Source organism: Cylas formicarius, unplaced genomic scaffold, assembly GCF_029955315.1.
Source record: "Cylas formicarius isolate icCylForm1 unplaced genomic scaffold, icCylForm1.1 PGA_scaffold_6__28_contigs__length_40554024, whole genome shotgun sequence".
Lineage (NCBI taxonomy): Eukaryota > Metazoa > Arthropoda > Insecta > Coleoptera > Brentidae > Cylas > Cylas formicarius.
The window spans coordinates 16,990,035-17,005,030 of NW_026844347.1; the positions used below are offsets into that span (position 1 = coordinate 16,990,035).

The 14,996-nt window shown below is 35.8% G+C and overlaps 1 protein-coding gene and 3 long non-coding RNA genes across 13 annotated transcripts; 3 read left to right on the forward strand and 1 right to left on the reverse strand.

Moving 5' to 3' along the window:
- The first annotated feature begins 57 nt into the window (after positions 1-57).
- LOC132703009 (uncharacterized) lies at positions 58-2,316 on the forward strand. The gene is made up of 5 exons (XR_009619007.1): positions 58-421; positions 477-562; positions 610-900; positions 1,147-1,544; positions 1,605-2,316. It is a non-coding gene; the product is annotated as an uncharacterized LOC132703009 (long non-coding RNA).
- Positions 2,317-2,864: 548 nt separating this feature from the next.
- LOC132703808 (uncharacterized) lies at positions 2,865-4,338 on the forward strand. Its single transcript, XM_060673295.1, has 2 exons — positions 2,865-2,983; positions 3,039-4,338. The coding sequence occupies exons 1-2, from the start codon at positions 2,981-2,983 to the stop codon at positions 4,008-4,010; spliced, it is 975 nt and encodes a 324-aa protein (XP_060529278.1). The 5' UTR covers positions 2,865-2,980; the 3' UTR covers positions 4,011-4,338.
- A 1,037-nt stretch (positions 4,339-5,375) lies between these two features.
- LOC132703810 (uncharacterized) lies at positions 5,376-9,419 on the forward strand. 10 transcript variants are annotated; one of them, XR_009619163.1, is made up of 11 exons: positions 5,376-6,314; positions 6,371-6,546; positions 6,600-6,666; positions 6,723-6,898; positions 6,952-7,018; positions 7,075-7,613; positions 7,670-7,734; positions 7,791-7,977; positions 8,034-8,098; positions 8,155-8,219; positions 8,273-9,419. It is a non-coding gene; the product is annotated as an uncharacterized LOC132703810 (long non-coding RNA). The 10 variants fall into 10 exon arrangements; XR_009619159.1 differs by having other exon boundaries at positions 8,155-9,419; XR_009619157.1 differs by having other exon boundaries at positions 7,791-9,184; positions 9,241-9,419.
- A 1,169-nt stretch (positions 9,420-10,588) lies between these two features.
- On the reverse strand, positions 10,589-14,959 carry LOC132703050 (uncharacterized). Its single transcript, XR_009619013.1, has 3 exons — positions 14,587-14,959; positions 14,406-14,477; positions 10,589-14,162 (listed from the first exon to the last, which is right to left on the reverse strand). It is a non-coding gene; the product is annotated as an uncharacterized LOC132703050 (long non-coding RNA).
- Between the last annotated feature and the right edge of the window lie 37 nt (positions 14,960-14,996).

Consider the following 14,996-nt stretch of genomic DNA (forward strand, 5'->3'; position numbering starts at 1 on the left):
GATATTTGTAGGTTATGTTATGATGTCTCGTAATTTAATTTTTAATTTTTTAGAAATAACTTAACTTGCCAATTTTGTGAGATGGAATATTCAAGTATATCGACCAAACACCGACATATACGGGCAAAACACTCTGGCCAAGAGGGATCTAGATCTGAAAGAATGCATCATATTTTATGCCCAATATGCACAGACAGGACTATTTCTTTTTTACTTCATACAGACTTAATTAAAAAAAATTTAAATCCTTTTCATTGCTTAACTATTAATGAATCTACTTTGCATTTTAGGAATTTTGAAGAGTTTTCAGTTTGGAGGACCCAAGAGAATAGGGAAGTAAATTACCCTTGCCGTACACGAAAAAAATATCAACACGGTGAAGAAAAAATATTTTATGAGTGTAACAGAAGTAATTAAAAAGGTTGTGTGTTTACTAATATGTGAGTAGGCATATAATGTCTCATATTTTTTTTAAGGATTTTTCAGCTCAGCTAAAAAACGAATTGTGAAAACTGGAGGGGGACATGTCCTTCAAGAATTGTAGTTAACATTTTAACTGAGGGTAAATAATATAATATTGTTATCTACAGATTAACTATATTTTTTTAGGATTTGTGACGGTAAACTTTGTCGAAAAACATGTAGGACACATTGATGAACTAAGGACCAAGCGATTATCAAAAACTGAACAGGAGACTATTGTCGAAAAACTAATTGCAGGAGTTTCAAATAATAGAATAATTGTAGATTCACGAATAATTCAAAATGATCATTTGCAGAGAATAAACCTTGTCACGAGAGGAGATTTCGCATACTTAATCAGGAAATTTAAAATTGTTAAGAGGAGAGATGCAGATAACATGATAGCAGTAGCACTAAAAGTTGCAAGCAAGAAAAGTGGTAAGTACAATTATTATTATTTAAAATGTAGGAAAAGCATTGTATATTACTTTTGCACAAAAAAATAGTATGAGTAGTGTTATATTAATTAGATATTTAAGTTTGCTATGGATAAATTTAGGTTGTTTAAAGTTTTATATATATTATTGAGTTATTCTGCTTAACTTTTAGTGTGTGTTAAAGCAATATAAATTCCTTGGTAATTTGCTTTATGGTGAAGGTGGTAGAGATTTGCTTTCATTGTAGGTGAGAGTTTTTCTGGGTTAAATGATGGAGATTTTGCAATTGGGTATATGAACGGTATTATGGAGACAAAGCTTCCAGCTTTTACTTAAGTAATTTGTATAGATAGAACACATGGAACAAACAAGAAAAATCTGGATTTAACTATATTATTGTTAAAGATGAGAATAATATTGGTTTTCCTGTTGCATTTTTATTTTCTAATAGATTAGATCAAGTAATTCAACAAATATTTTTTAGTGCTTTACAGGTTAAACTAGGGGAAACAGTAAAGGCTGAATACATAATGAGTGATGATGACCCAAAATACTACAATGCTTGGTGCCAAGTGATGGGTACAAACCAGAAACCTAGAAGACTTCTTTGTACATGGCATGTTATCAAAAATTGGAATATTCAAGGTAATGATGGAAGCAGATAAAATAAATGACAATAATTTTATATTCATCAAATGCCAATAGCTACCAACATAAAATTACCCTAGAAGCTCATAAGAAAACAGAAGAGATGGTTGAAAAGGTAAACGTTTCGAGTAATAGTAATTTTAAGGTGCAATCTGGTTCGGTAAGTAATAAACATTATTTTGTATCCTATAATGAGGCATGTGATGTGGAATGCAGAACTGGATATTGCAACAAATGTAAAATATGTTTACATAATTAGCGCTGTAAATGTCCAGAAAATGCTGTTAAAACTGTTATTTGTAAACATATACAAGCTGTAGCAATGTTTGAGCAGAGATGCGAGTCTGTTTTAGGTACTGTAAGCTCCGATGATGAAAAGAGGAATGATTTGCATATTGATGAGCTATCAACATTCCGGGTACGTTACCAAGATGATATTACCCATTTTATTCAGGAAACGAAGCCCGTTCTCCATGTAGACACTATTGCATTTGAAGATAGGCGACAGGTTTGAAAAAATTAAAATTCGTAAAAAGAAAAATTGAGAAGCAAACATATTATCCTAATAAAAAATAATATAACTATTTATAAACCTTTCATTTTCATATAATATTTTATTTTTTAGATAATTGCATACTTTAATCAGTGTTTTATTTATTGCATAGTTTTTAATTAATAAATAATAATGGTATGATATAAGATGTAAATAAATTTTATTGTCATATTTTATAAGTCAATTTACACTCAAAATACAAATAAAAGCAGTATAAACACATTGTCAATTTTATTTTATAAACTTTAAATAGAATTAACACATTAACCAAAGTTTACTTGGTCAATGATTAACAACAAGCGATGCGACATGCGTTCTCCAATCTGTCGAGAAAGTAAAGAGCGCTATGCGGATGCCAACTTTAAACACCTCCGATTCGATTTGAATTTGGCGCCATAGAGAAAACTAGCCGCCGCGTTCTGATTGGCTCGGCACGTTGGACAATTAACGTATGCTTGAGTAACTTAACTTACCAAAATTGGACGAATTTTAACAATGGAAAAAAGGTTCAAGTGTTTTTTTTTAATTAGTGAAACTTGTTGAAGACAAGAAGATTGCTGGAGCCGTATTTTGAGGTCGAATTATTGTCCTTTTGTTCAAACAAAATAAATTTTTTCGATAAACTAATCACTTCGTATGACGTATTTTGAAAACGGCTCGTCGTTTACTTAGCGCATTTGAGTACGTCATTGACATCCTTATATATTTGCCCATCGTAAAACGAAAAGATGTAGAAGAATTTTTTATATGTAAGAACAACTACCAAAATTGGCCGAATAATCCTAGCAGTCGTGGCCAACAGAAGTAAAAGAAAAGAAGAACCATCAAAATATGCATGGGTTAAATTTTATTTTTAATATATTTTTTGTATATTGAAGCAATGGTAAATGTTTGCAGCCGTGGTGACATCGATGGTGCTTTTTTAACCTTTGTTTTAGCCCAAGGAGAAGCCAGAATATACTAGCACCCCCAACGCGATGCCGCGAGTTTTGGGGCGTCGAGGAATTAAGGACCCAGGGAATCTGCAGTCTAGTTCGCCATTATCACGAAGCTCTTTCAGTCAAGATACTTGTAATCCAGACACAAATAATGAACAAATTAGCTATGAGAGTACTGATGATTCTGAGGAGATGCACCAATTCAACAGTGACACTGAGAAAAATGAAAGAAAGGAATGGTACATTTCAGAAAGTGTGCCAAACCAGTCTAATTCAAACAACACAAAATTTGGATTAATTGTGGTTTTAATGGTAATATGTGCACTGTTGTTGAAAAATCTTGAATTCAGTAGTGCTGATAAAACTAGTTTGGATGATTTAATAAAAGCTGGTCAACAGAATTTCACCAAACAGGATTCAAATTTTTGGCCAAGCATTAAAGTCAACATTAGGGAAATATTGGAACTTAAACGACCACGAACAATCCTTTTCATTTATGAGACTCAATCAGAGTTTACTGTACAAAAAATCATAAATAGTATTTCAAAGATTGGTGTATGCCATCTAACAAGTTGCTCCAAAATACCGGTTACAATAACAGGTTTGTCTTTAAGTAAGCCAGAGTTTATTAAAGACTATGGAAAAGTTATAAATCAGTTCCGTGAAAATTTGACTGATAGCGGAGTAATGGTGGTTAAAAATATAGAGGCAATACCGGGTGTGGTTGCACAAGCGTTCCACAGTATTTGTGATGATTATAACTCAGTTGAAAAGCGGGCCTTAATTCTTTTAACCATGACAATGGATGCATTCCCTGGAACACATTCTTCATTGCTTGATTCTGTAGAAGAAAAATTGCAGAAGTTGTGGAAAGATATCAGCTTGGAAGGTGTCTTCCATCCCCTTTTCACAAGGATAACCAGCACAATCTTGCAAGTACATTCTGAAGAGATAGCTTTTTCACATTTATGATATAAATTTTATTTATTCATGTTTGTACTCCATAATTAATTTTTTGATCTCGCAATAAACCTGGGTACTTCATTTGATTGGTTTTAGTTCAGGAGCAGAATATTAAATAGGGTTGTCCTGACATAGCTCCCCTATTTCAAATTCACATTTTGGAAAGACATATTTTCTTCTATTTATTACAATAGATGGAATTGTTTGAAGGGTAAACCACTCTCCGAAATTGGAGCACTACATTTCACAAAGATTTCGCCAGTTTCAGATTTCACTCATTCTGCAAATATTTCACAGATTTATAAATGATTTTCCAAATTTGAACCATTTTGAAAAAGATTTTTAGGTTATGTGGAAATGTTTTATATTCCCTCTTAATTGAAAACTATTAAGTAAAAATAATATACTTTTTTTGAAATATGGGAAATAATGCTGCAACTACCAGTGTTAAATTAATAAATACAAATTCTATAAATTTTCAAAAAGGACATGAAAATGATATTTTTGATTTTTTTTTTTCAAAATTTTCTTCTTGCCGCTTACATAATAGACGAGCGATGGGCATTCGCCATTTTATAGAAAAACGCTATATATTTGCTAAAATATTCTTCACATTCATATTCACATACGAATATAAAATTTGTAATGCTACTTCATGGTAGTATATAAAAAAAAATCGTTGGCTTACATCCAAAATTTTTTTAGAAACTGTTTTTCGAAAAATAGAAAATATTTTTTTAGATAGGTTGCGGTTTATGTGTATCGAATGCGTCGATACCACTAACGGATAATCACAAATTTCATCAAAATTTGACTTGGGGTTAGGGGTTGAAATAAGCAAAAAACGGATTTTGGAAAAACCCAAAATATTTTTTTTAGATACGTTCCTGTCTATGTCCAGCAATTGTGTGGACACTACTAGCGTATAATCACAAAAGGGATATTTCTTTAAAATTCGAACAACGCAACTTGGGGATTAGGGGTTAAAATAAGCAAAAACACAAAATATTTTTTTTTAAATACGTTCCGGTTTATGTACAGCGATTATGTTGGTACTACTAACGTATAATCACAAAAGGGATATTTCATCAAAATTTGAATAAAGCAACTTGGGGATTAGGGGTTGAAATAAGCAAAAAACGGATTCTGGGGAAACAGAAAATATTTCTTTTAGATATGTGAGTAGACCTCATTGACCTCCATCTTCGATAAATATTTCAACCTTCTCGGAGCAACGTAAGTATTTAAAAAAAATAAAATTCTAAATTTTTAAGGAAAATTATGTCGAACATCAAAACAAAAAATCGAAAATATTAACTAAAAATGGGGGGGTTGGGAGGGGATTTTATAGTATCTGTGAATAGACCTTATTGACCTCCCATCTTGAAAAAAAAATTCAATCCTCGCAACGTATTTTAAAAAAACACTAGAAATGTAAATGTTCTGAGTATAATGTTTCTAATTCAAGAGTAGGCGGCTATAAGATTTATTTTTATCCTTTATTTTGATTGGTTCAGCGATTATACGTGCTATTTTCTTAAGCTTTAATCCTATTGGTCTATGCGTTTGACTATAGATAGTAAGCTCTGCATGTAGTCGAAGACCCACTCAACCAATATAATATAGTTGTCTATGGACTCACTGCATTATACATTTTCGTTGGAATAACGTCGTTAATCACAACGGTATCGAAACGTAATAGTATATTATGCAACAAGTGCGGTAAACGCCATTTGACTCGCGAGCTTATTTGACACGAGCGGAGCGTTGCATACTATAGTTTTTCTACGACCGTTAGTTTTTGGGTACATTTTCGCAAAATACGAATCCATTCACTGACATGACTGTCAGAATTGACAAACGTCAAAATTCAAAGCGTGGGAAATATCTCCGAAAACATCTGATTGCTCTCAAACCCGTGCTGTAAAATCCCGGAAATGTCCGAAGTGGCTCGGACTCGTGGGAAACGAAACTGACGAGGTAAAGGGACGCTTCCCGCACGCTAGATCGGTGTGTGATTAGGTATTTTACAGACGGGAGTAGAAAAAATATTTAAAGATTTTTAAGGAAATTTCGGGGTTTTGAGATGCGCTGATTTAAAATTGTGTCCCACGTTTCGTGTTAGCAGGAAGCTATCTTCAGAGCGTTAATTCGTAATAATTGGAATTTGAAGGTGGTTCCGGAGGTTTTGAGGTGCGCTGAAGACGATGCAATGATTTAAAATTGTGTCCGACGTTTCGTTTTAGCAGGGGCCATCTGCAGAGCATTAATTTGTAATAATTGGTATTTGAAGGTGGTTCCGGAGGTTTTGAGGTACGCTGAAGATGATGCAATAATTTAAAATTGTGTCCGACGTTTCGTTTTTGCAGGAAGCCATCTTCAGAGTACTAATTGGATTTTGAAGGTGGTTCCGGAGGTTTTGAGGTGCGCTGCAGACGATGCAACGATTTAAAATTGTGTCCGACGTTTCGTTTTAGCAGGAAGCTATCTTCAGAGCATTAATTTGTAATGATTGGATTTTGAAGGTGGTTCCGGAGGTTTTGAGGTGCGCTGAAGATGATGCAATAATTTAAAATTGTGTCCGACGTTTCGTTTTAGCAGGGGCCATCTGCAGAGCATTAATTTGTAATAATTGGTATTTGAAGGTGGTTCCGGAGGTTTTGAGGTACGCTGAAGATGATGCAATAATTTAAAATTGTGTCCGACGTTTCGTTTTTGCAGGAAGCCATCTTCAGAGTACTAATTGGATTTTGAAGGTGGTTCCGGAGGTTTTGAGGTGCGCTGCAGACGATGCAACGATTTAAAATTGTGTCCGACGTTTCGTTTTAGCAGGAAGCTATCTTCAGAGCATTAATTTGTAATAATTGGATTTTGAAGGTGGTTCCGGAGGTTTTGAGGTGCGCTGAAGATGATGCAATGATTTAAAATTGTGTCCGACGTTTCGTTTTAGCAGGGGCCATCTGCAGAGCATTAATTTGTAATAATTGGTATTTGAAGGTGGTTCCGGAGGTTTTGAGGTACGCTGAAGATGATGCAATAATTTAAAATTGTGTCCGACGTTTCGTTTTTGCAGGAAGCCATATTCAGAGTACTAATTGGATTTTGAAGGTGGTTCCGGAGGTTTTGAGGTGCGCTGCAGACGATGCAACGATTTAAAATTGTGTCCGACGTTTCGTTTTAGCAGGAAGCTATCTTCAGAGCATTAATTTGTAATAATTGGATTTTGAAGGTGGTTCCGGAGGTTTTGAGGTGCGCTGAAGATGATGCAATAATTTAAAATTGTGTCCGACGTTTCGTTTTCGCAGGAAGCCATCTTCAGAGCACTAATTCGTAATAATTAGAATTTGAAGGTGATTCCGGGGGTTTTAAGGTGCGCTGCAGACGATGCAATTATTTAAAATTGTGTCCGACGTTTCGTTTTGGCAGGAAGCCATCTTCAGAGCATTAATTTATAGTAATTGGTATTTGAAGGTGGTTCCGGAGGTTTTAAGATGCGCTGAAGACGATGCAATGATTTAAAATTGTGTCCGACGTTTCGTTTTAGCAGGAAGCTATCTTCAGAGCATTAATTCGCAAGAATTGGAATTTGAAGGTGGTTCCAGAGGTTTTGAGGTGCGCTGAAGATGATGCAATAATTTAAAATTGTGTTCGACGTTTCGTTTTTGCAGGAAGCCATCTTCAGAGCGCTAATTCGTAATAATTAGAATTTGAAGATGATTCCGGTGGTTTTAAGGTGCGCTGAAGACGATGCAATGATTTCAAATTGTGTCTGACGTTTTGTTCTAGCAGCAAGCTATCTTCAGAGCATTAATTCGTAATAATTGGAATTTGAAGGTGGTTCCCGGAGGTTTTGAGGTGCGCTGAAGATGATGCAATAATTTCAAATTGTGTCCGACGTTTCGTGTTAGCAGGAAGCTATCTTCAGAGCATTAATTCGCAAGAATTGGAATTTGAAGGTGGTTCCGGGGGTTTTAAGGTGCGCTGAAGACGATGCAATGATTTCAAATTGTGTCTGACGTTTTGTTCTAGCAGCAAGCTATCTTCAGAGCATTAATTCGTAATAATTGGAATTTGAAGGTGGTTCCAGAGGTTTTGAGGTGCGCTGAAGATGATGCAATAATTTAAAATTGTGTTCGACGTTTCGTTTTTGCAGGAAGCCATCTTCAGAGCGCTAATTCGTAATAATTAGAATTTGAAGATGATTCCGGTGGTTTTAAGGTGCGCTGAAGACGATGCAATGATTTAAAATTGTGTCCGACGTTTCGTTTTAGCAGGGGCCATCTGCAGAGCATTAATTTGTAATAATTGGTATTTGAAGGTGGTTCCTGAGGTTTTGAGATGCGCTGAAGACGATGCAATGATTTAAAATTATGTCCGACGTTTCGTTTTAGCAGGAAGCTATCTTCAGAGCATTAATTCGTAATAATTGGAATTTGAAGGTGGTTCCGGAGGTTTTGAGGTGCGCTGAAGATGATGCAATAATTTAAAATTGTGTCCGACGTTTCGTTTTCGCAGGGATCCATCTTAAGGGCACTAATTCGTAATAGTTAGAATTTGAAGGTGATTCCTGGGGTTTTAAGTTGCGCTGAAGACGATGCAGTGATTTAAAATTGTGTCCGACGTTTCGTTTTACCAGGGGCCATCTGCAGAGCATTAATTTGTAATAATTGGTATTTGAAGGTGGTTCCGGAGGTTTTGAGATGCGCTGAAGACGATGCAATGATTTAAAATTATGTCCGACATTTCGTTTTAGTAGGAAGCTATCTTCAGAGCATTAATTCGTAATAATTGGAATTTGAAGGTGGTTCCGGAGGTTTTGAGGTGCGCTGAAGATGATGCAATAATTTAAAATTGTGTCCGACGTTTCGTTTTCGCAGGAAGCCATCTTCAGAGCACTAATTCGTAATAGTTAGAATTTGAAGGTGATTCCTGGGGTTTTAAGGTGCGCTGAAGACGATGAAGTGATTTAAAATTGTGTCCGACGTTTCGTTTTAGCAGGGGCCATCTGCAGAGCATTAATTTGTAATAATTGGTATTTGAAGGTGGTTCCGGAGGTTTTGAGATGCGCTGAAGACGATGCAATGATTTAAAATTATGTCCGACGTTTCGTTTTCGCAGGAAGCCCTCTTCAGAGCACTAATTCGTAATAATTAGAATTTGAAGGTGGTTCCGGGGGTTTTAAGGTGCGCTGAAGACGATGCAATGATTTAAAATTGTGTCCGATGTTTTGTTCTAGCAGGAAGCTATCTTCAGAGCATTAATTCGTAAGAATTGGAATTTGAAGGTGGTTCCGGGGGTTTTAAGGTGCGCTGAAGACGATGCAATGATTTAAAATTGTGTCCGATGTTTTGTTCTAGCAGGAAGCTATCTTCAGAGCATTAATTCGTAATAATTGGAATTTGAAGGTGGTTCCGGAGGATTTTTTTATTGTAATCATCGACTTTTTTTTATGTTATCATGGAGTTTTTTGTTTAAAGTACGTGCTTAACGTGACGGAAACCTTTATAATAAATGTTTTCTTTTCCTTCTTAATTTTGTTTTAATTATTGTCCTTCAACGTTCATTAAAATAATTAAAAAAAATAATAAAGTGCTAAAAGTATCGATATGAGTAAGTATCGATACTTTAGGAGCATTTATTTGAGTAGTATCGAAAAAAGATTTGAGTACTATCGAAATGAGTAGGTATCGATACTTTAATGGTATCGGAACATCCCTAGGAGCTCTTTCGCCGACTTCGTCTCCGACAATTGGCAATAGAGCGCGCTTCACTCCGCCCAATTTTTAAACCATCACAGATTGGAATTTGAAGGTGGTTCCGAGGATTTTGAGGTGCGCTGAAGATGATGCAATAATTTAAAATTGTGTCCGACGTTTCGTTTTCGCAGGAAGCCATCTTCAGAGCACTAATTTGTAATAATTAGAATTTGAAGGTGATTCCTGGGGTTTTAAGATGCGCTGAAGACGATGCAGTGATTTAAAATTGTGTCCGGCGTTTCGTTTTAGCAGGAAGCCATCTGCAGAGCATTAATTCGTAAGAATTGGAATTTGAAGGTGGTTCCGGGGGTTTTAAGGTGCGCTGAAGACGATGCAATGATTTAAAATTGTGTCCGACGTTTCGTTTTAGCAGGAAGCTATCTCCAGAGCATTAGCTCGTAATAATTGGATTTTGAAGGTAGTTCCGGAGGTTTTGAGGTGTGCTGCAGACGATGCAATTATTTAAAATTGTGTCCGACGTTTCGTTTTGGCAGGAAGCCATCTTCAGAGCATTAATTCGTAAGACTTGGAATTTGAAGGTGGTTCCGGTGGTTTTAAGGTGCGGTGAAGACGATACAATGATTTAAAATTGTGTCCGACGTTTTGTTCTAGCAGGAAGCTATCTTCAGAGCATTAATTCGTAATAATTGAAATTTGAAGGTGGTTCCGGAGGTTTTGAGGTGCGCTGAAGATGATGCAATAATTTAAAATTGTGTCCGACGTTTCGTTTTTGCAGGAAGTCATCATCAGACATTAATACGTTTCGAGCGAAGGTAATTTGAAATAACATCAATGGAAATCGCAATTACTCGTAAAAAGTTTTATATTTAACAAAGTATACAATGATATTGAAACTCGGCTAGGGTACAAGCATAATAAAATTACATTTTGCGAAAGTTCCATAGTGATCCGCATTAGCACGATAGAAAAACAATGCTTTCTCCTAGGACAAGAAGTCACTAAGCGGCTTCTCTGAAATACAAAGCCGCTCTGCGAAAGCAATCTTGTTACTTATGTTATCGTCATTTATGATCTGATACCCTGCTTCCTTGTGATTGCATTCTATCTAGTCCTATATTTCTTTATTGTCTATTTCTTCCAAACCATTTATTTGCATAACACACATACATACAATAAAATCCCGTTTCGTCCCTATTACACACTTACTCAGGTTTTAGTTCGTGCTCGGTCAAAAGATTTTCAAAATCATAGCAAAATTCTACCATAGCAACGTCATTAGCACTTAATTTCTCCCCTTGAACAGCCAATTCTCATATTCCATCTCGTTTTTTAAATCTGTAAAGCCAACCAGAAGATGCAGAGAAGTTGCCTTTAATTTTTAATTGCTGGTGAAACTTTGCAGCTTGCCTAGCACACATAGGTCCTGATATCGGAACCCCTTCCGATCTCTTCTGCAAGAACCACCTGCTCATAGCATGATCAAGTTGTCGAAAACTAGACCCTTTTAGTGATTTTCGATCAGAAATAGCTTTAGCACTATCTGGTTTAGTTTCGAAGCTTTATAATTTGGCTTTTCTCTTTACAATGTCACGAACTGTTTGTTTTCTAATGTTATACTTTTTAGCCAACACAGAAACACATGTCAAATTGCCTTAAAGTTTGCATTTTTTGCTCAATATTTAAAACATTGCGTTTACGCATAGCACCGGTACGCTCCACTTTGTGCCTCTGTTTACGTTTAACTAACTAACCCAAACTAATGAGTCAGTCGATCAGTATTCGGCAAATATAGTTGGTTAAAACATGGATTCCCCGACACAAATTTAGGGATTCCCCGAAAAGAACGACACAGTGCATGCAGCGACCATGCGCTGCCAACCTCTGACCGTTAGCACGGATAATCCGCGCACGGTTGATCAATTTAAAATGCCGCCCGGATAAAGCGCGCACGGATAATCGGGGTTCTACTGTAATAAGTATCTGGAAGGTGCTAATTCAAAATCCAGAAATAACCACCTTGGTGAGTGGAAGAACAAAGGAAATTACAACTTGGGAATATAAGTTAAGCCTACTTCAGGAGTACATATCTTCCACTATCACAAGAGTACAATACATGACAAAAACTTTCAGATAGATGAGAGGGTAAATAGTCCTCAGATAGAAACAGAGTTGTTAAGGCAAGCAGGGCAAGTGATAGAAATCCTTAATATTTTGAACCTCATAATCTCTAATTATAGGGAAGCTATCAGCTAAAGAAGCTGGTTTTTGTAATAAAGTTGACAACTATCTGCTAGGCTTTGATTTCAGTGAGAAATCATCAAAGAACATAAGAAGTTAGGTAAATAAACCTCCATTTGTAGCAAATAAAAAGCCTCTTCTGCCTAAGTCCAACCAGTCAGAAGCTCGAGGGCTTTAAACTCCTGGGGCCCATCTCGGAAGGGGGAGAAACCAAGGACCAAGAACGAATAGGACCACTCCTACTAAACGAAACACTAAGAAAGCAAGATACACGTACAAGGCTAAATAAGAAGTAAGTATACGAGCCAAAAATACTTGTCTCATGGCTAGTCTCCGAAGTAATTACATGCATAGCTTATTTGGATAATTATGCATCAAGCATAGCTTATTTGGATGATTATGCATCAAGATTCTTAGATCTGTTCTATACATGCACATAAAATATGTCAATTTTTAGAGTCACTTGGGTTTAATGCTAACTATGACAAATTAAATTTAAATCCAAAAAACGAACATAACACTAAAATGCATATTTCATTAACACTTGAAAAAAGAGAAAAAAATGTTGTCACTTCTAAACCAATTACTGGGAGGGCTTGTGGTAGCTTGACCAGCCATTAAGCATGGTTGGCTTTACACAAAGGAATTGGAAAAATTGAAGACTTTATCTATGACCTCGAATAATGACAATTACAGTACATATGTGTCATTGCCAGAGGCTCGAAAATCAGATATGTTTTTGGTGGCAAAAAGCTATTAAAAGTTCTTTTAATGTGATAAGGCAAGACAAGTTTAACTGTGACTATGTTTAGTGATTTCAGTCTATCAGGTTGGGGAGGGGTCATGTCCGATAATGAGACTCATGGAAGGTGGACAGCAAAAGATAAATCTAGGCACATACATTTTATTGAGTTGAATTTTACTTTTTACTTGTTCCTGCCGTCAGGTCTGAGAGTATCCTCTTGCGCGTTGACACCACTGCCATCGCCTATATCGTATGGTTAGTGCGAAATATCCAGACCTAACATCCTTAACCAGAGAAATTTGGCAGTGGTGTGAAGAACGTGATACCTGGTAAAGAAAACTCTCAAGCTGATAAAAAATCTACAACTCCAATATCAGAAGCGGACTTTGAATTAGATAACAAGTTATATCTAAAAATTGCAGACGATTTCGCCCTACTTTTTACATCCTACATAAATAACGAAGGCCAAAAATATATCTCAAGATTCCGTCACTCCAATGGCTTTGCAGTGGACGCTCTCACAGGGACTTCTTCTTAAAGTGCCTATCCATTACGGATGTTGGCGATCATCATGGCAATTTTTATCTTGTCAGCAGCAATACGGAAAAGTTAAGGTGTTGTTTTATTAAACCAGGATCTGAGTTTCTTCAACCAGGACGATCGTCTTCTTCCTGGGCCTCTTTTTCCAAAAATTTTTCCCGGCAAGATGGATTGAAGCAAGGTGTATCTCGATTCGTTTCTCATTATGTGGCCGAAGTACTGTAGCTTGCGTATTTTGATGGTGTTGATTATTTCACTATCTTTTTTCATTCATCGAAGTACTTCTTCATTAGTAACACTATCAGTCCAAGGGATTTTTAATATTCGCATGTATAGTCACTTTTCGAACGCTTCTAACTTGCTACACATATCTTCATTTACAGTCCATGATTCACAGTGTCTTTCCAACAACTTATTTTTCTATGCATTTCCACCTTTTTATCTGATTCCAAGAATACTTAATAGAGTAATGTTGGAAAAAGCGATGGGAATTATGATAGTTCCTAATTGGACTACCAACCTTGGTATCCCATATGATGTAAACTTCCGCCCAAGGAACTCATAACCCTGTTATCTTCAATTTCAGGTCATCAAATATTCAAAACCTTTCCATGGAGTAAGGACTATTATCCCTTGCCAACACTGCTGAACTCCCCTGTTGAATCCGCTGAAGAATGTATAAGAAGTAGATCCAGAAAGATGTTTTAAAATTCTTTGCCAATCTGGTCAAATACAAAAATTTTAAATATGGATCCTTCCAACAGTTTCTGCTCAGTTGGAAGTCGGCTCAATATTAGATGCTTTCTCAAGGATATATTTATAATAAAACCACCAACCACATTATGGGATGGGATGGAGTAGAGCTGCCATGTTTTATCATTTGCTACCTCAGAAGATCCAAAAAAATTGGCTAAAACCCTTCTGAAAATTAAATTCTAAAGAGTGACTTTTGTTCTCTTTCTTTGTTGTAAATATTTCAAAATTTACATTTGAAACAATTTTTCAGATTCGATTAATAGAACTATCCTTGATTAACAGAAAGGTAATTTCTATGATACATAATAAATAACAGGAGAAAAGACCTTTAGTCTTACCACAGCTACGCAGTTTCTATAAGTGATATAAGACAGGACAACTTATTATTACTAGATTAAAAGAACTTACCTGTGAAGTTCTGTCCTACAACAATAATTCCTGTTCCAGCCGTTTTTTCACCATGTTAAGGTAAGGTTTAAACTAAAATGAGAATAGGGATATTCCGATACTAGTAAATACGAGTAAGTACTATATATTTTTGATTCGATACCAAGTATTTATAGAATCGAATCAATCTTGCGATACTTACTCGGTATCGTAACAAAAGTACTTGGCATAGACAACTATATTATATTGGTTAGTACTTGGTATCAAATGGAATCAGTCTCACCATTAAAAAAAGCCGAACGCATCAGACAAACATAATCTCTATCTGATGATATGGTGACGCATTGTCTCGCGCCAGCCAAGCCGAACTCGTCTGACTTCACTCGACCGAGCCCGAGCCAAAAGCGAGAAAGATGCCAAGACGCAAGATGAAAGACGCAAACCTTTATAATAAAAGTTTTCTTTTCCTTCTTAATTTTTTTTCAATTATTGTCTTTCAAAGTTCAAAAATAAAAAAATAATAAACTGCTAAAAGTATGGATATGAGTAAGTATCGATACTTTAGGAGTATTTATTTGAGTAGTATCGAAAAATGATTTGAGTACTATCGAA